General features: G+C 36.2%; 1 protein-coding gene across 1 annotated transcript in view; it reads left to right on the top strand.

Annotated features, from left to right (window-relative positions):
- LOC126775687 (fatty acid synthase-like) overlaps window positions 1-23,931 on the top strand; it is a 29,722-nt gene extending 5,791 nt beyond the window's left edge. Inside the window, 36 exon segments of the mRNA XM_050497751.1 lie at window positions 918-1,060; window positions 1,246-1,449; window positions 1,962-2,151; window positions 2,342-2,501; window positions 2,709-2,878; window positions 7,811-7,962; window positions 8,172-8,355; window positions 8,512-8,660; window positions 9,160-9,344; window positions 9,605-9,724; window positions 9,821-9,930; window positions 10,904-10,957; window positions 10,960-11,087; window positions 11,881-12,050; window positions 12,471-12,734; window positions 12,869-12,989; window positions 13,124-13,414; window positions 14,421-14,864; window positions 15,214-15,384; window positions 16,024-16,154; window positions 16,271-16,421; window positions 16,649-16,820; window positions 17,024-17,136; window positions 18,370-18,531; window positions 18,615-18,743; window positions 18,955-19,034; window positions 19,648-19,803; window positions 20,049-20,300; window positions 20,484-20,637; window positions 20,864-21,068; window positions 21,690-21,840; window positions 22,338-22,512; window positions 22,805-22,981; window positions 23,072-23,174; window positions 23,340-23,852; window positions 23,855-23,931. Coding sequence (XP_050353708.1) covers window positions 918-1,060; window positions 1,246-1,449; window positions 1,962-2,151; window positions 2,342-2,501; window positions 2,709-2,878; window positions 7,811-7,962; window positions 8,172-8,355; window positions 8,512-8,660; window positions 9,160-9,344; window positions 9,605-9,724; window positions 9,821-9,930; window positions 10,904-10,957; window positions 10,960-11,087; window positions 11,881-12,050; window positions 12,471-12,734; window positions 12,869-12,989; window positions 13,124-13,414; window positions 14,421-14,864; window positions 15,214-15,384; window positions 16,024-16,154; window positions 16,271-16,421; window positions 16,649-16,820; window positions 17,024-17,136; window positions 18,370-18,531; window positions 18,615-18,743; window positions 18,955-19,034; window positions 19,648-19,803; window positions 20,049-20,300; window positions 20,484-20,637; window positions 20,864-21,068; window positions 21,690-21,840; window positions 22,338-22,512; window positions 22,805-22,981; window positions 23,072-23,174; window positions 23,340-23,852; window positions 23,855-23,931 — 6,311 coding nt within the window.
- The last annotated feature ends 636 nt before the right edge of the window (window positions 23,932-24,567 follow it).

Raw genomic sequence — 24,567 nt, 5'->3', positions numbered from 1 at the left:
TACAAAGTATGTGTATTTTTTAGTTTAATGTTTTTTTATACAATACGAAGGCGGACGAGCATATGGGTCACCTGATGGTAAGTGGTCACCAACGCCCATAGACATTGGCATTGTAAGAAATGTTAACCATCGCTTACATCACCAATGCCCACCAACCTTGGGAACTAAGCTTTTATGTCCCTTGTGCCCGTAATTACACTGGCTCACTCACTTCAAACCGGAACACAACATTTTCAAGTACTGCTGTTTTGCGGTAGAATATCTTATGAGTGGGTGGTTCCTACCCAGACGAGCTTGCACAAAGCTCTACCACCAGTTCTATTTAACGAGTTATTATGCATCATCTACAAACATAATGCATAATAACATAAAGAGTTGATATAGTTGTGCGATAGTGTATTTTATGGAGCTGATTAACGTCACACATTAGTCGTTTATGTTAAATTAAATTTAAACGGAAAATATCTTGCATTACGCCGTTTGAAAAAACATCGAATATTTATAAATAATTGTTAACATAAATAACTTTTTAATGTTCAATTAATAATTCCAGTATTGTATACAATACAACCTACTTAGCTGTAAATTGTGAATCCAACATTAATTAGTGAACAATAATAATATAAATGTTCACTAAACTAATATTAGATACACCGAAAAACCAATGATTTATTGATCTGAATCAATACAATTGTTACATAATAAAGTCATAAATACAATACAATATCTACAATTCTAATACAATTCAATACAAGTTGTAGAAATTTTTACTTTGCGTTTTCTAACAATATGCTGATAAAAGATTTATTTTTAAATGTTACAATGATTGGATGATATATAATGATTGATACTTTAATAGGTTTTGTCTGCATGTACCATTTTTTTAAAATCAACTAAGAATTATTTTGTCCCAACAGGTACAGTAGCTGGTGATCCCGTAGAACTTAAAGTTGTTGGAGACATCTTCTGTACTGATAGACGTAATCCTCTAATGATAGGATCTGTTAAGTCTAATTTAGGACACAGTGAAGCAGCGTCAGGTCTCTGTTCTGTTGCGAAGGTAAGAATCAATACCATGAAATTACCATTTGTAATTTAGTTAATGTAATTTTTGCAGAGAACTTGAATCTTTTAACTTTTTTTAACAATATATTTTTCATATTTTATTTTATATAATAAAAAAATGAATGACAATGTTATCCCGAATTTTATCAAATCTAATGTTAAATAATTTTTATCTATTAGATGTGCATCGCGTATACAACAGGATATATCCCTCCCAATATAAACTTCAAAGTCCCAAGAAGGGAAATATTATATCTCAAGGAGGGAAAACTCAAAGTAGTGACTGAAAAGCAACCCTGGGGCAGGGGAATGACTGCTATCAACAGCTTCGGTTTTGGAGGTGCCAACGCCCACATTTTGCTCAAAAATGCTGCGAGATCGAAGGTTGGTTGAAATTAGAATTCAAACCTTGTTTTTTATTTTCGCATCAATTCGGAACTTTACATTTTATGAAATTGTAATTAAAAATGGAGAACCAGGCATTTTACTAACTCTTTTTATGGCTGGCAATTTACAGCCGACAATAATAATAATAATAATAAATTTTATTTTTTAATAATAATAAATTTATTTATTCTCTCCCACAGACAATAATTTTTACATTTTATTTTTTAATAATATATATAAATACAGTTATATGTGGGATACAGGAGCCCAAACTAGGTTGCCCTATGCTAAGGGTCTCATAATAACTAATATAATACCTTTACCTTTAATTTTTTTAAGTACTGGTTCTTAGGGAGATTATTTCTGATGCATTTTAAAATAATTCCCACAACCAGTAAAAACATTTGGGCCGGAAAAGTAACAGTTTATTTTTATGTATATTTATATATTCTTAACAATTAACAAATTATTAAAAAATGTTTCTTGAAATTTACATTTTCTACAATTAGATCAACAATGGAATGCCATCAGATGATTTACCTCGATTGGTCTGCGTATCGGGTCGCACCGAATCTGCTGTAGCTAAGATTCTAGATGACCTTAAGTCGAAGACTGTTGACGTTGAACTTGTTAGACTTTTACACGCGATACATGATGAAGATATCAGTGGCCATTTTTTTAGAGGATACACTTTATTGGGTAAGAATTTCATCAATAAATTGTTTTAGAAAAATCACAAAAATAGCTCTCGCTTTCGTCAAAATGAAATCCAGTTAAAGTTCAACAACGTCTATAACTAAGAGTTATTGTTATTGTTTTGATTAGCTTACGAGCTTAGTAATATTTGTTTCCTTATTTAATTCTCCATTACACATTTTTTTATACACAGAATCAACTCCAGCGAAAAGTGTGTCACTAGCTAGGAACATCCAATACTTCTCCGGTGTCCGTCGTCCAGTGTGCTTCGTATACTCGGGTATGGGTTCTCAGTGGGCAGGAATGGCTACACAACTCATGAGAATTCCTGCATTTGCTGCTGCTATTAAAAAGTAAGACTAAAAGTCATTAAATTAAATTAAAAAATTAAGACTGCGCTCGATTTCAAACATTGAAAACCAATTTATTTAAGTGTTGGATAGTATGACTATTAATATTACCAAAATCTGATTGAATGATGTACGGCATTTCCAAAAGTTACAAAAATATTTTTTAAATTTGTGGAATTATTATTATTAAATGCCTTAATCCTTCCCCAGGTGCCACAAGGCTTTAGAGTCTAAAAGCATAAACTTGACCAGGCTCGTAACTGAAACTGACCCTAAGATACATGATAACATCGTCAACTCTTTCATCGGTATCGCCGCGGTTCAGATAGGTCTTACGGATGTTCTGAAAGCTGTTGGGACTGAGCCCGACTTCATTATTGGTAAGAATTATAGAATTTTGTGTTTGAAGGTAAATGAGCAAAAAGCTGTTTAATAGTAATGAGGTGTTTGTTATATGATTACATAGATCATGAGGGTCACTGTATTCACTGCTGACCTTAAAAAATAAGCACATATGCTTTACATGAAAAATAGGGATTTCGGACGACTTAATTTTGTCACTATGAAATTCGTCGTGACGGCATGCATGGACCTGAGGGAAACTATAGAAATGAGGTTGGCTCACATTTGCCCGGTCTCAGTCAGTCAGTCAGTGAATATATGTTAGGCTGGGCCAGCCGCAGAAAATATTAAAGCGAATTAATGAAAGAAATATTTGTTTCAAAATTTAAATTATATATAATAATTTAATCTTTGTGACATTTTAAAACAAAACCTTGGAAAAATAGATATAAATCTTACTGCCACTAGTGACAAGACGGGTACTTCATATTTTGCTAAAGGAATCTTCATCGAATTCAACAGGAATGCTGCTAGCATTCTTGCACCACAATTTTACGCGGCTACGATTTGTACAGATGACATTAATTTTTCTTCCTCTATACCATTATACAGTTACATAAGTGTTTTTTTTTTTATATGCCCCGGGATGGCAAATGACTCTACTCCACCTGATGGTAAGTGGTATTAGAGTCCAAACGCGACGACGGCCAGTACAGTCGGGAAGAATGTTCTGTACTAGCCGTCCCCGCCTTGCCGGCCCGCAAGATGCCTCTTCACGCCTCGTTTGAAGGAACCCGGGTTGTAAGAGGAGGGGAACACGTGAGCTGGTAAGGAATTCCATTTTTTGGTAGTGCGACAAAGAAAGGAGTTGCCAAATTTCTTTGTGCGCGATGGAATTGATGTCACAGTTAGGCGGTGACATCGAGAACCAACTCGCGTGGACTTAAGAAGGAAGGGGGAAGCAGGAATTAGAGAGAATAATTCCTCAGAGCACTCGCCGTGATACAGTCGATAGAAAGCGCTCAGTGCTGCTATCTCGCGACGCAATTCTAAAGGTTCAAGGGTGTTTGTGACCTTTACGTCGCCAATAATGCGTACTGCACGTCGCTGCAACCGGTCCAAGGCCTCCAGTAGGTACTTAGCGGAGCCATCCCAAAGGTGCGAGCAATATTCAACGCAAGACCGTACCTGTGTTTTGTATAACAGGCACAGTTGTTGTGGCGTGAAAAAACGCCGCACCTTGTTCAGAACTCCGAGTTTCCGTGAAGCTGTTTTTATAATAGCCTCGATGTAATCCCTTGAACTAAGGTCGCAGCGAACGTCCATCCCCAGCATGGTGATTTTGCTTTGTATCATCAGCGGTGTACCACAGAGGGAGGGATGAGGGTAAAATGGTGACTTTTTCGCTGTGAGAGCGCATACCTGTGTTTTCTTGGCATTAAACTCAACAAGATTATCAGAACCCCATTTGGCGATGAGCTCTAACGTCCTATCGAGTTCAATGACAAGATTCTCCCGCCTCTCCTCAGTTTCCGCCCGCCCAGCCACTGCGCGTCCGTGGTATCCACCATGCACTGTACTATCATCTGCATAGGAATGTATGTTCCCAAGAGAGAGCATATCATTGATATACAAAAGAAAGAGTGTGGGAGATAGCACAGATCCCTGGGGGACCCCAGCATTCACTACATAGAATTGTGAAGCGCAACCATCTACTAAAACACGAAGGCTACGCTTGTGTAGGAAGCTGGCAATCCAGGTGCATAGCTGAGCAGGCAGACCATATGCCGGTAGCTTGGAGAGAAGACTTCTGTGCCAGACCCTGTCGAAAGCCTTGGAGATATCGAGGCTGACAGCCAACGATTCTCCATGCTTGTCGATAGCTTCACCCCAGAGGTGTGTTACGTACGTTAGAAGATCACTTTTTGGACCGTTTTGGTCGAAACCCGTACTGACGATCATTAATTAGACAGTGATCTTCTAGGTAATGGATCAGTTGGTTGTTTAGAATCCGTTCCATCACCTTACAAAGTACTGAGGTGATAGCTATTGGTCGATAATTTGCCGGGTCAGACCGATCCCCTTTTTTGGGAACCGCTTGCACATTAGCTCTTCTCCAAGCCTCCGGCACACATCCCGAGGAGAGAGAAAGTTGGAACAGGCGCGTTAACACGGGAGACAGCTCCGCCGCGCACTTCTTCAGCACAATGGCTGGTATTCCATCGGGACCACTAGCTTTCCGTATATCAAGTGATTGCAGCTCCGCACGCACATCACGTTGCCTGATTTTGATGTCAGGCATCGTGTGGCCACATGAAGGTATTGTTGGTGGCTGCGCACTACAATCATCGATCACAGAGTTGTCGGCAAAGAGTTTAGCCAGGTCGGCTTTCTCCTGCGGACTGTGAGCTAGTGATCCGTCCGGATTTCTGAGCGGTGGCAGCGAAGGTTGGCAGAAATTGTTTTGCACAGACTTGGTCAGTCGCCAGAAGCTACGGGAGCCCCTAGGATGCGAAATAAGGTCATGACCAATGTGTACAATGCGCTGTGCATCCGCTCTCGTATATGTCTTCCTACAGGACTTGGAATTTTTATTGTAGTTTGCTTTCAGTGAGTCAATGTTAGATGCCCCGCTAATGCAGCCGTTGATCCACGCGCGATATGCCGCCTGCTTAGATGATACAGCGTCGGCACATTCACGAGTGAACCAACGGTTACGCGTACCCCTATTGATGAGATCTGAGCTAGGAATGTAGTATTCCATTCCTAACATGATCTCATCAGCAACAGCAGCGGCACTAGCTGTCAGGTCATTCCCACTGAAGCAACGTTCCTTCCAAGGGACTGACGCATATTAATCGCGCATCCCGTCCCAATCTGCCGACTTATAGTGCCAAACGCGACGTTTGCATACCGCTGATGGCGGCAGCTTGGCCTGTGGCACTTTGGTAGATATACGGCCGTGATCCGAAGAACCAAGTGGAGCTTGAACCACAACCTGATATTCCACCGGGTGAGAAGTCAGCAGAAGATCCAGTAGAGAAGGCGCTTGCCCATCAATGTCTGGGATCCTGGTGGGCTGATCAACCAGTTGGGTCAAGTCGTGTGTGAGAGCAAAAGCATGAGCAGTTCTTCCAGCATGGTCAGTTTTGAGGGATTTCAACCATGATTCATGGTGAGCATTAAAATCCCCCAAAAACACCAATTCCGCGTTAGGAAACTGCTCTTGCGCAGCATCTGCCACCCGACTAAGATGGTCAAATAATCGGCTTGTCTCCAAGTCACCATTGTGGGATCTGTAGAGGCACACGTAGACTCGACTCTGACGAACCAGGTCCACACGTACCACCAACATGGAGAAGGAGGGGTCCTCCAAGCAGCGCATTCGGTGACAACAAACATCCACCCTGACGAACAAGCATACTCCGGCTTTCGCTTTAAAAGATTCTTCAAGCATGTAGCCGGGATAGTTAAGGTAGCTGGTGTCGGCAGGGCGGAGTATTTGCGTCTCCGCATTGCTGGCCGTGCTGTCTCGAGATGGCGGTGGACAGCGTTGAGGTTAGCGTGGAGTCCTCGGATGTTAGAGAACTCGACCTCAAACAGCGTGGGTATGGTGGGGGTGTGCACCGCTGAACGACCGTTATTTCTTAGTTGCGCTACCATTTCGGAAAATAAGGAAAAGAGACGTGAAGCGAGCGACGTATTGCCACGATAGGGATGGGCAAAGTATGTAGGCGTGTTTTCCCAAATGGTTGCCAAAAGGGATAATATACCGATCCGCCGGACGGAAGGGCCCCCGAACCCCCCCGGAAGTGGCCGCTGGGACCCCACCTTCAGGTCACCAACAGGCACGACGGTCCACCCCGAGATTATGCGTGGCCTGGTGGGGCAGCCTTGCGAGCTGTTTAGGCACGCTCGGGCGCCTGTACTATGCCACGGGCGCCCAGCGGAACAGCCGTTTCTTCAGGTCTCCCTGTCCGGCAGGTCAATACAGTTTCCCCCGGCATTGGTTCAACAGCCGTCTCCACGGGACCAACACCCATCGCGGCAATACTCGCTCGGGCACTGGCTGTACGCTGGCTGACCTCGAAACGCGGCTGCAAGCTACTTCACGAGTTTTTCACCATGCGTACGGTGGTAACCAGCCAGGCGGATGTTAGCATCATACCACCAGATGAGCAGATGGTCGCTCAGATATCCCTTAGTCGCCTCTTACGACACCCATGGGAGAGAGAGGGGCAGTGAAATGTTTTCTTTCTCCGTCACTGTACGGCATAACCGCACATTGACACTGTAAAATTGCATCAGAAATTTCTGAAATATTTATAATTATTCATTTAATTTATAAGTTAGTTGATATAAGGCAGATCGTCTGTTATTATTGGTATTATTTGACATATTATTATTGACCTCGATTATCAGCTTATAAAGCTGCAGATCTCGATATTCTGAATTCAAGCCTTAAATCGGTCTACTAAAATATAGCTAAGTTCTTCTAACAGAATATAAACGGTAATAAAATGTCAAAGTTTTCAGTCACGAATGACATGAAAAAGATGTTCGGTACAAATTATACGATAATCTATTATTTTGGACATTGTATTATTTTTGTTGACTAATGCGTAACTTTTGTACCACCCTTTGAAACAAAGTAGTTCTTAAATGACAAACAGCTACTACAAACAACGCAATTAGCTCATGAATATGAATAAAAAAATGTGGCCATCTTGGGACGTACAGCCGATGCTGAAATGATAGTAATAAAGTATGAATAAAAATATAGAGTTTAATAAATAAATAAATCGAACTTATATAGAATTCGCGCCACGCAAGCACGCAATGTAGTAGAGAACGGCGTAGAGAGAACATGCATTAGAAAGTTACGTCAACGTTGCTTGCAGTCATGGGATACGAGTCGTTCTTAATCCCAAGGCGTGCCAATAGATGTTTTTTCTTAATTTTTACTTTAGGTCACAGTGTGGGTGAGTTGGGTTGCGCTTACGCAGATGGCTGTTTAACAGCAGAACAGACGATTCTCTCAGCATATTATGTCGGTTCGGTAACTGCTGACACTCCATTTATTAAGGGATCTATGGCTATTGTAGACCTTGGATATAAGGATGTAAGTTACATAATCTCATTTTTTTAATTCAATTAAGCAACTTCAATTATTTTAATCATAATAGTTTCTTAGATATTATTAATTAAATTGCACATGTTTGTAACTCTTCGTATACTTAGTTTTTTAACTGTTCTATGATTTAGTAAAATAAGATTTTGATGGAAGAGTATTATTAATATAATGTTGATTTATTTTGTTTTTAAAAACAGATAAAAACAATACTTCCATCCGAAATTGAAGTAGCTTGCCACAATGGACCTGACTCTTGCATCATTTCTGGCCCAGTGGACAAAATAAAGACTTTTGTTGCCAAACTGGTAGCGCAAGGAATCTTTGCCAAGGAGGTATCTTGCAATAACATCGCCTACCATTCGCGATACATCGCTGAAACCGGTAAGTTTAATTTTATTTATTAGTTTTACTAGTTGACAAAATGTTTTATTTAACGTAGTTAATACCAGTCAGTAATTTTTTTAATAAAATTAAACAAGTAAAAAACCTGAACAAGCGCATTAAACCTTCAAAACTGAACTTTAAATTTTTAAACAGGGTCAACACTTCTAAAATATTTAAAGGTAGTGATTCCAACACCAAAACTACGTTCAGGGCGCTGGCTTTCCACTTCTATTCAGCAGGATTTGTGGAAAGGTCCCAAAGCTGAGATGTCTTCAGCTGAATACATCACTAATAATTTTCTTGTAAGTTTTTATCTACAGTTGGCATTTATCATCCTTTAATAGTTTTGAGTGCTCCGTTGGTCTGGTTATAGTTATAGTTTTCTAGCTTATAAGAATACAGATCCCGAGGTTCGTTCGTTACTCGTGTTTTGTCCAAAACCTGTTATTAGTAGCCTGCAATCTGAAATTTAGCAGTGTTTAAACTCCCGTGCCATTGAAAGCCTACTTTGGGCACCGGAACTCTTTCCGATAGTGTCGGATTGGCCTTTTCTTAAGATTATAAAAATGAGGAAATTTTGAGTGCACCTGTTTTTACACTGTAATATGTAGTTACTCTTATACTCCTAAGATTTCAATGAACCCTTACTTTTCTTTCTCTCCCTTTCTCTTAATACTACTTTTTGTACAACAGTTGCGACTCGCGTCGAACGAAAATCACTTTATATAGTATTATATGAAATCTTAAATTATTGTAGAATACTATACAACTAATTGTGCTAAACATATATCTTTTCAATAGAATCCAGTGCTGTTTGAGGAGACGGCTTGCCTAATTGCTGACAATGCGATTATTATAGAGATTGCGCTAGATTGCCTCCTGCAGGAAAATTTACGTAGATATCTCAAGAAGGATAACATTAATATTTCACTTACTGAGAGAAATGACCCAGACAACGTACAAGCTTTATTCACGGCCCTGGGCAAGTAAGTGCTTAAATTTCCTGTATGAATCTTTTAATTAATATTATGAATATTAGGACATATAGAGGCCTACCTGAAAAAAAGCTACAATAGATACAATAAGTAACGCAAAATATCAATGCTAATGTCTCTTATAGTGTCACTGTCAGTACGGCATATTTCGTTATTATTGGATCATTCACCACAAAAGTATTAATAAAGTTATACGATTTTCAATTTTTTTTTAAGTATAAGAGCCGAAGTAAAAAGTGCCATATTTACAGGTGTTACGAAGTCGGATTGAACCCGCACCTCGCCAATATTTACCCGACCATTAATTTTCCTGTGTCGCAAGGAACTCCGATGCTTTCACACTTGGTTGAGTGGAAACACACTGAAGATTGGTGAGTTCAAATACATGTATCGTTAAAATTTTAAATTTCATATCAAAAAGACAGAAATATTTTCTAACACTTCTCTTTGTTTCGCATTTACTGTAGGTACGTAACATACTACGGAGGCAAAGTTATGATGACTTTAAGTGAGAGGGCGGTGGTCATGTCCATTACAGATGAAATGAGCGAGTTCATGGTCGGTCACGTTATTGATGGTAAGGTTATTTTCATATTGTAAGAAGAGCCATCTGATAATTAGTGATGCCAATGTCTGTAGGCGAAGGGAACCTTCACGGGAGACATTGGCACTGTTACTGTGAATCATTCCTCAGACTATCGATTCGCCACCAATTATTGGAACAAAGGTGTCCCTTGTGTGTATAATTACATTGGCTCACTCACTATTTAAACCGCCACAAGTAACACAAAACATTAATAAAGGTTTCTATATGATTCACTCGAAGGTGCAAGCTTGTTTTGTCTGTATGTATGTAACCACCCACTCACGTTCTATTCAATTCATACATATTCTATCGCCAAACAGCAATACTAAATATTGTTGTGCTCCGGTTTGAAGGAAGAGTGACAAGTACAAGAGTAACAACATCTTAGTTCTCAAGGTTGGTGTCGCATTGACGAAGGAATGGTTGACATTTCATAAAGCGACAATGTTTATGAGCGATGGTGACTATTTGCTATCGGCTGATGGTATTATGTATGAAAAAAGTAATAATACAAAGATTTATTATATGAAACTCACACTCGGTCTTTTATTAAATATAGAACCCTTTATACCTACTTAATGATTTTCAAATTAAAAGCTACCATCGGCTCGGAAAACAGAATACCCTGACCTTTTTTGTGAGATTTTTTTATAGCTTTTATACAATCTTTATTCACATTATAAATGCGAAAGTGAGTTTGTTTGTTTGTTTATGTGTTAGTATATTTGTAACATCTTAACGTCTTAACTACTCAACTGATCATCATAAAAATTTCCATAACATGACATAATAAAAAGTGAAGATACACTTCATACGTTATATAAACTTATGATAGTATAAAACAATTGTGTCCAATTGATTTATATTTTTTTTGTAATATATCAGTCATTCCTGTAAAAAAAACATTTATTGAACGTTTGTTCTTATCCTCATATAATCCTGTGTATTTAAATTTCCATCCAAGGTCGCAACCTGTATCCTGCAACCGGTTACCTATTGATGGCGTGGGAAAGCCTTGCAATGGAGAGCTGTTCATAGAAGTTTCCGTGGTGTTCGAGAACGTACGATTCCAAAGAGCTACTCACATCCCTAAACAAGGAAGTTTAGAGTTCATTGTTGTGGTTCATAGAGGAAGTGGACAATTTGAGGTTAGCATATGTTAAGTTTATCTAAATAGAGAGTTCTATATAGTTAATACCGGATAGATAATAGAGGGCACGTTTTTTGTCATTGCACGTACTGCATTAGGTAATAGTAGAAAATTTGCAGATTTAAAGTAAAAGCTTTTTCTTGACTTTAAAAAACAAACAAGTTCACATGAGTGTAAAATAACACCGTCCTGTACTGTTAAATTTCTTTACGACGGCAAGAAATTTAATAGTTTCTATTTCTTACCAATTGAATTTGGTAATTTTTACGTTAAACATACTCATACATATATCTTACATTGTTCGATACCTTAAAATTTTAGTTTACGTTATATCGGCTTCAATCAATTATTCTATGTAACAACCCACAATTAGTTTTGGTTGTCATGCACGCTGTACTTGTCAAAAAATGGGAGTAAATGCTCTCGTCTTGCAAGTTGACAATTGTCACATTCGGACGAGGACGTAAGTAGCCGGCCTTTTGTGCAACAGTTGTGTACATTTTTCAAATTTTTGCATTCTTATCGTGGTGGTGACCAGCGTGAAATAAATACTTAATAAAACAGAGAGAGCACCGAAAATATCAGAATTGAATTGAGCAAGATCGAAAAGTAAAGCCTATGCAGAAAAGCAAAATCCCTCAAGCCAAAGCTTCTTAACTGCTGTCAAATTCACATTTATTTATTTTATTTTGTAATGAGTATGTTATAAATTTTAAAATAAAATATAAATATTGAAATTTTCATTTAACTTTATAGTATTGTTAAATAAATTCAATAATAAAATCGAACAGATCTTTGAAAGCGGAGCATCCATTGTCACTGGAACTATTTACGCAAAGAAGAACGTTGGACAGGATTACCGTGTGCTTCCAGTTGAGCCTGAATCCACAGGACCCAATGTTAAACATCTACTCACAAAGGACTTCTACAAGGAGTTACGTCTTAGAGGCTACCAGTATAGGTATACAGATAAAATTCAAATAAAAAGTTCTTATTTACTATGTTAGTCATATCATCACTTGGCTGAAATAAATACATTTTGTTTATAAAATTTGACGAAAAATTGATAAATTTCATACAGTGGGCTTATATATGATTTTCCATAAATTTTAGTATAGTTATCCAAAGTCAGTCACGAACTAGCATCACAAACATATTTATGAAAACTCATTTATACTAAAAATACCTATCTGCAAAATAAAATGTAGTATTTCATAGTCTTATCTTAGTAGACGTATTTTGCGAACAAGATTGCTATTTCAAAATATCCAGTTAATTGAAGAAATAACAAAGGCTATGTTAAAATATATTCATAAAGAAAAACGCAATATGCTCATTTGAGTTTGGATTATGCAGTAATTAAAGCTCATTTTAATTACAGCGGCTACTTCCGAGGTGTAATCAACAGTAACGTGGAGGGCACCCGTGGTTGCCTGGCCTGGGTCAACAACTGGGTCACATTTTTGGACTGTATGATGCAGATGAAGATCATTGGTAATGATACCCGAGGACTTTTCGTGCCTACCAGAATTGATAAACTATGTATTGACGTTAATATGCACTATGACGCTATATCGAAAATGAACCCTAATTCTAAGACTCAAGCGTTTGAGATTAGGGTTAATCCTACTATTGACGTTATCAGGTAACCTTGCAAAGTCCTTACTTAAATGAAAAAAATAATATAAATTATATACAGATTACTTTTGATTCTTTTTAAATACTACAATGTTATATTATTATCGTGGGATTAATTTAATTTCTTTTCTTATTCGCCAGAGCCGGTGGTGTAGAAATTCGAGGTTTACACGCCACACCAATTTCAAGAAGGGTTCCCCTTGGCGTACCAGTTTTAGAAAAAAACATATTCATCCCTAACTTTGGAAAGTCTAAGATGAAGGTACAAGGTTAAACATTTTTAATTACAAATATTTTAAAATTAGTCGTTACTCGCACTTTTTTTATTTAAGTATTCTTTTGTCAAATTAAACATAGCAAATAATGTATAACAAAATAAAACCAAATCATTTCTAGATTGAAGATATTCTCCGAAGCAATGTTCAGCTCATTCTTGAAAATAGGCAAATTTACAAATTTAAAAGCATTGAAATCGTTGACGATGAATATAAAACTGCTGGATTTGAACCTATACTAGATAAAGTAGCAGACGTCTTAGGTGACCTACCTTTGCTACAAGCTGAATTGTCTGTTTTGTGTGAGGATCTTATCGAATTGCCATCAAACATTTCTATCAAAAATAAGAAAATTATTGGAGAAAACAATATTTTAGTACTTATCGGTGCTAATCTGCTCCAAAGAGATGAAGTAAGTAATATTTAAAAAAAAATTAAATATACAAAACAAAAGATGACATAACGCACAGAATCAATATTAAGCTTATAAATGATAAGTTTTTATAAATGTATAAAACTATCTAAATGCTGTCATTTTTAGTCCAACATGGTGGCCACCACTAAATGGCCATTTATCAATTCCCTTATGACATGGGTATCAAACCAAATCACAATCGCATTAGAGCAACGTGGTGGAATAAGCTCCATACCTTCAGGGATTTAATTTTTATTACGTAATATCAATCCAATTTTAAACAAGTGCAGTAATAGCTGCATACACATTCCTAGACGTACATAAACTACAAGATAGCTGATTGCTCTGTTATATTGTTTAGAGAATATCGCTGGATTTACTTAACTATTCATAAATTATCAACATCTACGTTAATAACGTCTTAATATATATTACCGTAACAGCCTGTGAATGTCCCACTGCTGGGCTAAAGGCCTCCTCCTCTCCTCTTTTTGAGGAGAAGGTTTGGAGCTTATTCCACCACGCTGCTCCAATGCGGGTTGGTAGAATTCACATGTGGCAGAACTTCAGTGAAATTAGACACATGCAGGTTTCCTCACGATGTTTTCCTTCACCGTAAAGCACGAGATGAATTATAATCACAAATTAAGCACATGAAAATTCAGTGGTGCTTGCCCGGGTTTGAACCCACGATCATCGGTTAAGATTCACACGTTCTTACCACAGGGCCATCTCGGCTTTTAATATATATTAAGGCACACATATTTTAATATATATTAAGGCACATATAATTAATTATTTATCTGTTGACCGTAAATTATTTAAAATATTGAAAAACGCAAAAATCTCTACAAGCTTATCTGTAATTACTGTTATTACACAACGATGTCTCTCATAGCTTGGTTTGATTAGCTTGGTCTAAAAAAATGTTTTTAACTGTGGTAAGCAAAATAAGAATTACTAATTCTTTAAACAATTATTTAATAAGATCATTGTCTGTTAGGTACTTAAAGACGCGTTTGCATCTCTATGCGACAAAGGGTTTATCATGAGCCGTGAAAAAGAACCAATTAATCCAAAAGATTACTCCGAAAAATACGACATCATAACCATACAAGATACTGGTCTCGAATACGTGGTCCTCTTCAAAAAACGAGAGCGTGTAAAGGCAGCTAAATTTATCAATATCATCTCAAGCGATGAAACATACGATTGGATAGACAAAGTAAAGCAAGGTCTTAATATTGGACAAAAAGTGGTTTTATATAGCCAAAATGAGCCTATAAATGGACTATTAGGTCTAATTAACTGTCTAAGAAAGGAACCTGGAGGTGAAACGATATATGGTCTATTAATTGCTGATCCTTCAGTTCCACCATTCCACCCAGATTTAGAATTCTACGAAGAGCAGTTAAATATGGATTTGGCTATCAATGTTTATCAAGACGTAAGTGCAAAACGTTATAAGATTAGATGTCTGTTTTTTATTTCGATTGATTCATAAGTTCAATTATTTATATTAATATTTTTTCATTTATATAGTTTATTTTTTTTCAATCTATATTGGAAGCGTCAAATGGGCTTTGTTGTTTAATGTTTGTTGATTAGTAATCACGACCCAAAAAAATGGGACTGTAAAAATATTAGTATTCTTTACGTCATAAATAGTTCGATTCGTACGCGCTTACAATTATGACCACATAAACAAAATCAAACTGTTAGTGATTGGCAATAAATTTAAAAAAAATCGTGTTAAATATGATATAATTTTAATATATAATACTTTTTATAATCAGGGTCAATGGGGCACGTACCGTCACTTACTCCTCGGTGACTTGGATACAGTCAAGGCCCACCACGCCTACGTGAACACAGTTACAATTGGAGACCTCTCCTCGCTGACCTGGCTGGAGGGACCCATAAGAGTTAATCAAGCTTATAAGAACCCAGGAAATATTGTTGTAAACGTAAGTAAAATATGTAATAAGATGTTACATAAGTTTTTAATATTGAATGTAGTCGAATTTGTTATGTACAGTCGCTATAGTCTCTACATATTTTATTTAAAAAAACCCTACTACTAATTGTATTAATGACAAGGTTATTAAAAATGTGTGTAAGCTGAGATGGCCCAGTGGTAAGAATGTGTGAATCTTAACCGATAATCGTGGCTTCAAACCCGGGCAAGCACCACTGCATTTTCATGTGCTTAATTTGTGATTATAATTCATCTAGTGCTACACGGCGAAGGAAAATATAATGTAGAAACCTGCATGTATCTAATTTAACTGAAATTCTGCCACATGTGTACTCCACCAGCCCGCATTGGAGCAGCTTGGTGGAATAAGCTCCATACCTTCACTTCAAAAAGGGAGAGGAGGCCTTAGCAATGGGACATGCACAGGTATATATGTAGCTGTGTCTGTGTGAGCGTGTGTGTAGAGGGACTTTATTGTTTTTGTTTTATGATGATAAAGAAATAACATTTATGAGTATATGTGTCTATGATATATAGTTAGGGAGGCCATATATTAGGATGTTGAATGTATATTTGCTTGGTTGAAAATGTTATTTTTGTAAAAAGTAGGTTATATTTTTATATGCAGGTATACTGCACGGCTTTAAACTTCCGCGACGTAATGACGGCAATGGGGCGCGTGTCGGTCGATGCCGTCGCACAAGGCAGGCTTGCGCAAGAGTGCGTACAAGGGTTTGAAATTGTCGGCAGAACGTGCAAGTGAGTTCTAAATTTAAAACGTAAAATGACTTCTTGCGGATTACCTTCAATTTCGTCTTTAGTGCAATTTTGTAGTTATTTTATAAATAGTTTTAAATTAAAACGTATTAATTCAGTGGTACTCGAGTTATGGGCATGGTAAGGAATAGCGGTATGGCTAACATGGTGGTAGTAGATAAGGCGCTCTTATGGGGCTTCCCTGACGAATGGACTTTCGAAGAAGCTGCCAGTGTGCCTGTGGCATATGGAACTGTATACTATGGCTTGGTAAGTGAGTTATCACTTGTTTTTAATTACCTCCTTGGTTACATAGCTTTCGAATTCTTGTGCTTACAAAAGCCACAACGTAGTAATACAACCTACTGATTAATGATTCCTTTCCGACACTGCAGGTAAAAACCGATATGTAATGCAGTAATAAGAGTTCTTATCTTAACAGATTATATGTAAGATATTTATATTATTCTATAATTATATTTAATGCATTTGAATAGGTGATGGTAGGCAAGATCCAAAAAGGAGAATCAATATTGATCCATGCGGGTTCTGGTGGTGTTGGTCAAGCCGCAATCAGCGTGGCTCTTCACTTCGGATGCGAAGTGTTCACTACTGTTGGTACTCCTGAGAAACGAGCCTTCATAAAAAGACTTTTCCCTCAACTTAAAGGTAATATTGGTTTTCTTCCTTAAAATCGTTTCGTTAAATAAAATGGTAAGTGCAAGGAGACCAAAAAATAACTGTTATTGGGGATTTGTAGTTATAATTATGTAAATCTGTAGTAACTCAAGAACCAGTTAGTATGTAAATATGTAGAGTAAGATTTTATTAGTATGGAAATCCCGATTTAAGCTCTAACGTCTCCTTCACAGACAGTCATATCGGTAATTCTCGTGACATATCCTTCGAAGCCATGGTCAGGAAAGAAACAAACGGAAAGGGAGTAGATTTGGTACTCAATTCTCTTGCCGATGACAAATTACAGGTATTTTGAAATGTTTATTTCTGTTATATTTAAACAAGAAATCATATCTAATATTGTGATCCAATAAAATTGTATTCTACAAGTCGTGTACATATTTAATAACATGTATTATCAATTTCCCTGAGTATCATATTGTTGTTATTTTAGATACTGAACTTTTAGGGTATCATAATAGTATACACTAAAAGATTTGCTTAGTACTAATACTACTTTAACCTTACCTTATTTAGTATATAAGATAATAGGGTATAAAAAGTTAATTAATGAATTTTTGACGAGGACTGTTATATACTGTAAGAATATCTATTTTCTTTCCTATCATTTTTGGAACGAAGTTCTTTTACGCGGCTTACAGTAGAGTGAAATGACAGTGACCAAGGTCATGTCACACTAAGAAATTACGTTCATACTCTGCTAACCAAATGCTACAAAATGCGATGCGTTGGGCAGTTGAATTCAGTATTGCGCGAGCGCTTATGGAGGTAGGCTATGCCAAATTTTTGAACGCCAAACGATAGACCGTGATTTTCAAAGTGCGCCTACCATTTTATTAAGATACTTAAAAAAAGTTACTTAAATATAAGCAAACCCAATCAAAATAATAAATTTTACTAAACATACTTACCTAACCTTCTTAGAAATACAAAAATATAAAAGTAATTCAAAACCATATAAGTACCTATAGCGCTACGGCTTACGAGCCACACGCAAATCCCAATTCCGAAGCTTGGGCTATTGTCACAATTCCCATCATAAACTTGGTTTAATTGTAGGGGTAAATTAATAAAATAATGTTAAAATAGTAGTTAATTCCTTAAAAGGGGGGTTACTATTGTTATAAAAAAAAGTGTTACTTGAATAATTGAAATTAATTCTTTATCTTTGATTAGAGAGAGAGTTGCAAAAAAGTTGAGGCGCTTTTTGGTGTGACATAAATACAATAATATAATCAACTAAAATCACAATATAAAGTTTTGAGTCGAATAAATATCGCAAAGAACTTTTTCTTGACGGGAATCCCCCGACCGCACATTTTTTCATGTATGCCTTTATTCGTACGCTTGTAATTGAAAATTAATTTTCGTTCAATCATAAAGCAGAAACGTGTTTTCCGTAAATTCGTTTTTCTTTCACCTGTTTTCAATTCTCGTCAAATATAATATATTAAAATTCAGCATATAAGTGAACAAAGTGACCAAAACTAAATGGAATTCAATTTAATTTCTTATTCAGGCTTCGATTCGCTGTCTCGGATATCGCGGCCGCTTCTTAGAAATCGGAAAGTTCGACATCAGCAACAACACACTCATCGGCATGTCCGCCTTCCACAAAGAAATTTCCTTCCACGGAATCATGTTGGACTTCATCTACGACCAAGGCGATGATTTTAGAAAGGTATTCTTTAAAAAATATAGTTTTGTAAAATTAGCATGATTACAACTATAAGTTTTTACTATGAATAATAAAATTTTGAACAGACCCTTCAAGATTTACTGTTAACTGGTATTATGAGCGGCGCTGTCCGTCCACTTACGTACTGCATTTTTGAGAAAAATCAAATCGAGAACGCATTCAGATATATGGCCTCTGGAAAACATATTGGAAAGGTAAGTACAAAAATCATTTGGAATTTGATTCACCCAAAAATATGTTCATTTTTATTATTTTTGTTATGTGCTATTGATATATTATTTATTAACATAAATAATACGTAAGTTTTCGACTCCTCAAAAATGTCAATAATTGAGTAACACAATAATAATAATAATTTACAACAGAGACTTGTGGTTAACCCATTTTCATAAATAAATATTTCAGGTGATTATTAAAATTCGTGATGAGGAACGAGGTGTTCGTTTTACAAAACCAAAGAGCATATGCATGGAAGCTGTTCCTAGGTATGTTACTAAAGACTGATAAACGAAAACTCATTTTTATCAATATAAATCAAATATTATGTCACATCACCTTAGCTACCAAGCTTCACTGGTGGTTCAACGTGGTATAATAAGTTTTACTTGTGGTAGGGCTTTGTGCAAGCTACTTGGTAGGGCTTTGTGCAAGCTACTTGGTAGGTACCACCAACTCATCAGATATTCTACCATAAAACAAAACTTGATATTGTTGTGGTCTGGTTTGAAGGGTGAGTGAGCCAGTTTAATTACTCAATCAATCTTAGTTCCTAACCTTGGTGGCGCATTGATGATGTAAGCGATGGTTAACATTTCTTCTAATGCCAATATCTATGGGCGTTGCTGACCACTTACCATCTATCTCATCTAGGCCTTTGCTCGTCCGCCAATCTATACTTTACCAAGTAATAACTTCAAAGGTGCTTTTATGAGTATACTTTAAGATTTTAAGAGGATTGATTTCATCGATATTTGATGGTGACCTTAAACCGACTTAACCGAATTGCAAAATCCTAAAGTTGATTTCGATTTTTTTTTTAATTAAGTATTTTCGTAAAAGTATAAGATTATTTATTTTATTAGATTTTTTTTCCTTTAGATACATGTGTGATGAAGAATTAGTGTACATTGTGGTGGGAGGTCTGGGCGGCTTTGGCCTGGAGCTCACAGATTGGCTCATCATGAGAGGAGCCAGGAAAGTGCTTCTCACCTCAAGAAAGGGAATCAGTAATGGTTATCAATCATCTCGGCTTAGGTAAGTAATATTTACTTATTTATTGTAAATTGTTGATGTATCAACATTTCTTATTCCTAATGGCAAGATTATTTTACGTTGCAGTATTTGAAGTGCAAAATAATTCTGAGAAGGCATTAGGAAAACTATTAAGTTATATTTTATTGCTAATGAAAGATATGTAATAAACTAGCAGTGGGACCTTTATACATTACTTGATTTTTACTTTTTCTTGTTTGTGTTTGATAAAATTTAACTTTAAATAGAGCATGGACGGGCTATGGAGCTGATGTACAAATTTCAACTCATGATGTCACAACAGAGGAAGGATGTGAACAAATGCTGAAGATGGCGAACGCTATGGGAGACGTTCAGGCGATATTCAACTTGGCTGTGATATTGAAAGATTCAATTTTCCAGAATCAGACCCCAGAGTCTTTTAAAGCGTCATTCGCTCCTAAAGCACTGGCTACGATGAATTTGGACAAACTGTCACAAATAATGTGCCCTAAGTTAAAGTGAGTTTACTACCATTATCTTTTTAGTTAAATCAAAAACTTCAAAAATAATTGTTTTATTGGACCTAAACATTCATTTCTAGCCATATAATTAATTCGTCCATTCGGTATGCGGAATAACTCTTTAATGAGATGACTGAGCGTCATTAATATAATAAGTAATCATTTTTCGGTATCCACCAGGGACTTCGTGATATTCTCATCCGTATCTTGCGGTCGCGGCAACGCTGGTCAGACCAACTATGGTTTCTCTAACTCCGTGATGGAGAGGATCTGTGAAAGGAGAAAGAAGTTTGGCCTCCCCGCGCTCGCTGTACAGTGGGGTGCTATAGGAGATGTGAGTGTCACGAAACGGGCGATGTGGTTAAATTTGATCATATTTTTGATAAAGATGATTAGTTGGTACATTTGTGATAAACCTTGTGCCATAACTAACTAATGCAACATAGATCTAGGCAGCTTTCAGTTTCGAGCTTTTAAAGATTATTGATTTATATAACTTTGGAAATTCTGATACCAGTCCGATTAAACTACTAAAGAGATCTTACTATGTTTTTGCGTAGGTGGGTCTCGTAGCAGACATGCAAGATGAAGACGTCCAATTAGAGATCGGTGGCACCCTCCAACAAAGGATTTCCTCCTGTCTCCTCACTCTCGACAAATTCTTGAAACAGGATTCCGTGATTGTGTCCTCAATAGTGGTAGCTGAAAAAAAGATTGGAGGTTCTGGATATGAAAACGCCGTAGATGCTGTTGCGCAGATTATGGGCAAGAAAATCCAACATATTGCACTATATACATAAATATACTAAACATATAAACATAATTCAGTTAATGTTTACATCGTAAACTTAATAAATTCGTTAGCGCCATAAAATTACGAAATTTATGTCAATTATCTCTATTTCATACATAAACACAGATTGAGTTTAATAGCAAAATTACTGAATACGCACTTTATTATGGTGAAAGGTAAAAGGTTTCGAAACTGTTTCGAAATTATATTATTGGTGATCTTTTTGATTTATGATACTTAAACTTTCGGTAATTGTCAGAGAATCGACCAATTAAAGTGCACAAAGTCACCTTAGTGATATCATCAGTAAGTTGAAATTGTACTGATCGACTTAGCACAGATAAATAGAAACGTGTGATCATAGTTAACTTATCGTGATTACTAATTTTGATTGTTTAGATTCCAAAAAAACATATTTAATTAAATTTGTACAACATAAACAATAACCGCTTTTGTGATACATGGAATCAAAAGTTGTACATTATGCTTAAAGTTAGGGAGCAATCCAACAAGTTTTACAAAAATTAATTAGGAGTTGTTTTTAATTGAGATAAAACCTAATACTAAACTATATTATAATATTTAATTTCTAGGTATCAAAGATCTGAAGACAGTATCTCAGCAAGTGGTTCTTGCTGAACTAGGAATGGACAGTATGACGGCGGTCGAGATCAAACAGACCTTAGAGCGAGAATTCGAGATTTTCCTGACAGCGCAGGATATCAGATCCTTGACATTAGCGAGGTAGATTACTCTTTCTCTCCTTATCATTATTCTTATTATTATTTGATTCTTAGCTCATTAATTTGTTTAGAACATATAACTTCAACGTAAAGCAACTTCTCTAAATGCTTACACATTACTAATATATTACATAAAAATAAATGACTGGGCCTTATACCTTATTTTACTGGTGGTAGGGCTTTGTGCAAGCTCGTCTGGGTAGGTACCACCCACTCATCAAATATTCTACCGCAAAGCAGCAATACTTGATATTGTTGTGTTCCGGTTTGAAGGGTGAGTGAGCCAGTGTAATTACAGGCACAAGGGACATAAAATCTTAGTTCCCAAGGTTGGTGGCGCATTGGATATGTAAGCGATGGTTGACATTTCTTACAATGCCAATGTCTAAGAGCGTTGGTGACCACTTACCATCAGGTGGCCCATATGCTCGTCCGCCTTCCTATTCTATAAAAAAAAAAAAAAAATTCTATATACATTTTAAATATATATACCCTCAGGTTAGAAGAAATAGCAATTAAAAAAAAAGCGGAATCATCGACGTCGGTTTCATCACATCCTTTCATCCTTGATAAGGCGGCTGGTCTCCGAGTTTTGATGAGAAATTTTGGTGATGAAAATTTAACGTCTGAACCTTTTATATACATGCCGTCTATGGTTAACGATAGCCCTGAGGTAAAGAAATTGTATCTTTTGCGAAATTTCAACAAAGACAACACAATACATTCTAGTTTGCGTATATCACCTTTTAAGACTTTTTATCAAATAGAATAATCGTGTCTAATGATATTAAATAGCAATTAAAATCGTCAAGATAAGGTGTGGGCTATGGCTATAATTATGATATTTATACAATAAGTGGTTCCAGAAAATTAGTTTATCTCCTAATTAAATAAATAAATAAATAAAAAACACAAAAAATTAAAATGCCAAACAGAATAATTAACATGATTAAAAAAAATTACAGACCGACGTATCAGTTCAAGAAAATGAGTTGACAATGTTCGTGCTGCCCGGTATAGAAGGTTGCGCTGCGGAAATGGCGGCCTTATGTCGTAGACTTAAGGTCAAGATTTGTGTCTTGCAGTACGGCTTTGAAAATAAGGGAGATACCTTGGACACCTTAGTCAATAGATTGCATAAGGTTTACTAAGAATTTATTAATTATAATAAGTATGTTATAAATATTGTTAATAAATATAATAAGTATGTTATTACCCAAATTTTGTTTCAGACGATACAATCAAAATTAGCTCCTGGAAGTCCATACATACTTCTCGGATACAGTTTCGGTACCTTACCCATGCTAATACTGGCAAACCTGTTGGAAAGTGAAGGTTTGTATTTAAAAAAAATCCTACTTTTTCTTGTATATTAATTAATAGTTAACGCAAAAGTCAGAATAAGTAAATAATATTGTAGTAGTCACATCTCAATTCTTTGTTCATTCAGCCCAAATATTTTTTTTTTTTTGCAATAAAGCATCAATTCAAACTTTCCAGGTCACAATGGCAAATTATTCTGCTTAGATGGCAGTCCGGAATTCCTATATAGCATGGTTACCACGAAATTGTCCACTACGAGCGACACTCAGTTACAAAACAGCCTCATTTGCCATTGTATAGACATGATTTCTCCGAAAAACGACGTCAGTAGCTCGCTCATGGAGAAACTAAAAGAAATCGAATCATTTGATGAGAAAATAAAATATGCTATAACAGCATCCCCTGCTCAGTCTAAATATTCCGATGAATTCGTAAAATCGATTGCATATTCAAGTTTCGATCGTTTTAAAATGATCCTCGGTCAAGCCAAACTGAAGAAGATCAAAGCTCCAATTGTTCTAATGCGTCCGGATGTTAATCCACAATTCTTGGTGATTGAAGAAAATTATGGTCTGGACAAATACACTGAAGGTCCCGTGACCGTTCATCTAGTAGAAGGTAACCATGTCAGTATAATTGATAATAAAGACTGTGCGAATATTATCAATAAAGTTTTAGCTGGACAAGATGAAGCAAGATTGGACTGAATCATGTAACGAGTTTGGTCGATAAGCAGTGAAAAGTGGACTTAATATTAGGTTTCCTCTAGTATATTTATTTTTGTTATTAAACTTATAGGATAGATTGTTAGAACTTAAGTTTTAAATATATTTATTTATATATGTACAAAACTTTGTCAAAATAAGTCATTGTTATAAATTTTAAGCGTATAGTTTTATTGTTTGTACTTAAATAAATATTCGATAGTTAGGAAGAAGCAACGAGTCTGGACCCAGAATGAAGAGAAATTTAAGTTTATTGTATTTAGCTAACAATCAATATGGACAGCGTACCAGCTCTTATCTATATCTACATGATTCCTCGGTTAATACATAGCTTAGATAACAGAACAAGACGAGAAATAACCAATAAGAATAATATTAAGTATAAGTTGAAGATGTATCATTTAAAACAATTATTTTACATACAGATTTACATACCTATTGTATGTAAATCAATAAACGTAATGGCATTCAAGATAAACGTTCGTGGTATTTGTATCGCTATAATTAAGGTGTTATATGGTTGTTTATATTATAATATATAATATAATATCCTGGGTCAATAAATAAAAATTAATAATGACATCGATAATTTATAAAGAAATATAGTAATAAGAATTAGATTTCCAATGTGAAAATTTGTTAGACAGACAAATAAAGCTAATCTTTTTGTTTTTATCTTA

Source organism: Nymphalis io, chromosome 18, assembly GCF_905147045.1.
Source record: "Nymphalis io chromosome 18, ilAglIoxx1.1, whole genome shotgun sequence".
In the NCBI taxonomy this organism is placed as follows: Eukaryota; Metazoa; Arthropoda; class Insecta; order Lepidoptera; family Nymphalidae; genus Nymphalis; species Nymphalis io.
The sequence above is the reverse complement of the archived record's forward strand: the minus strand, read 5'-3'. Positions and strand labels throughout refer to the sequence as shown.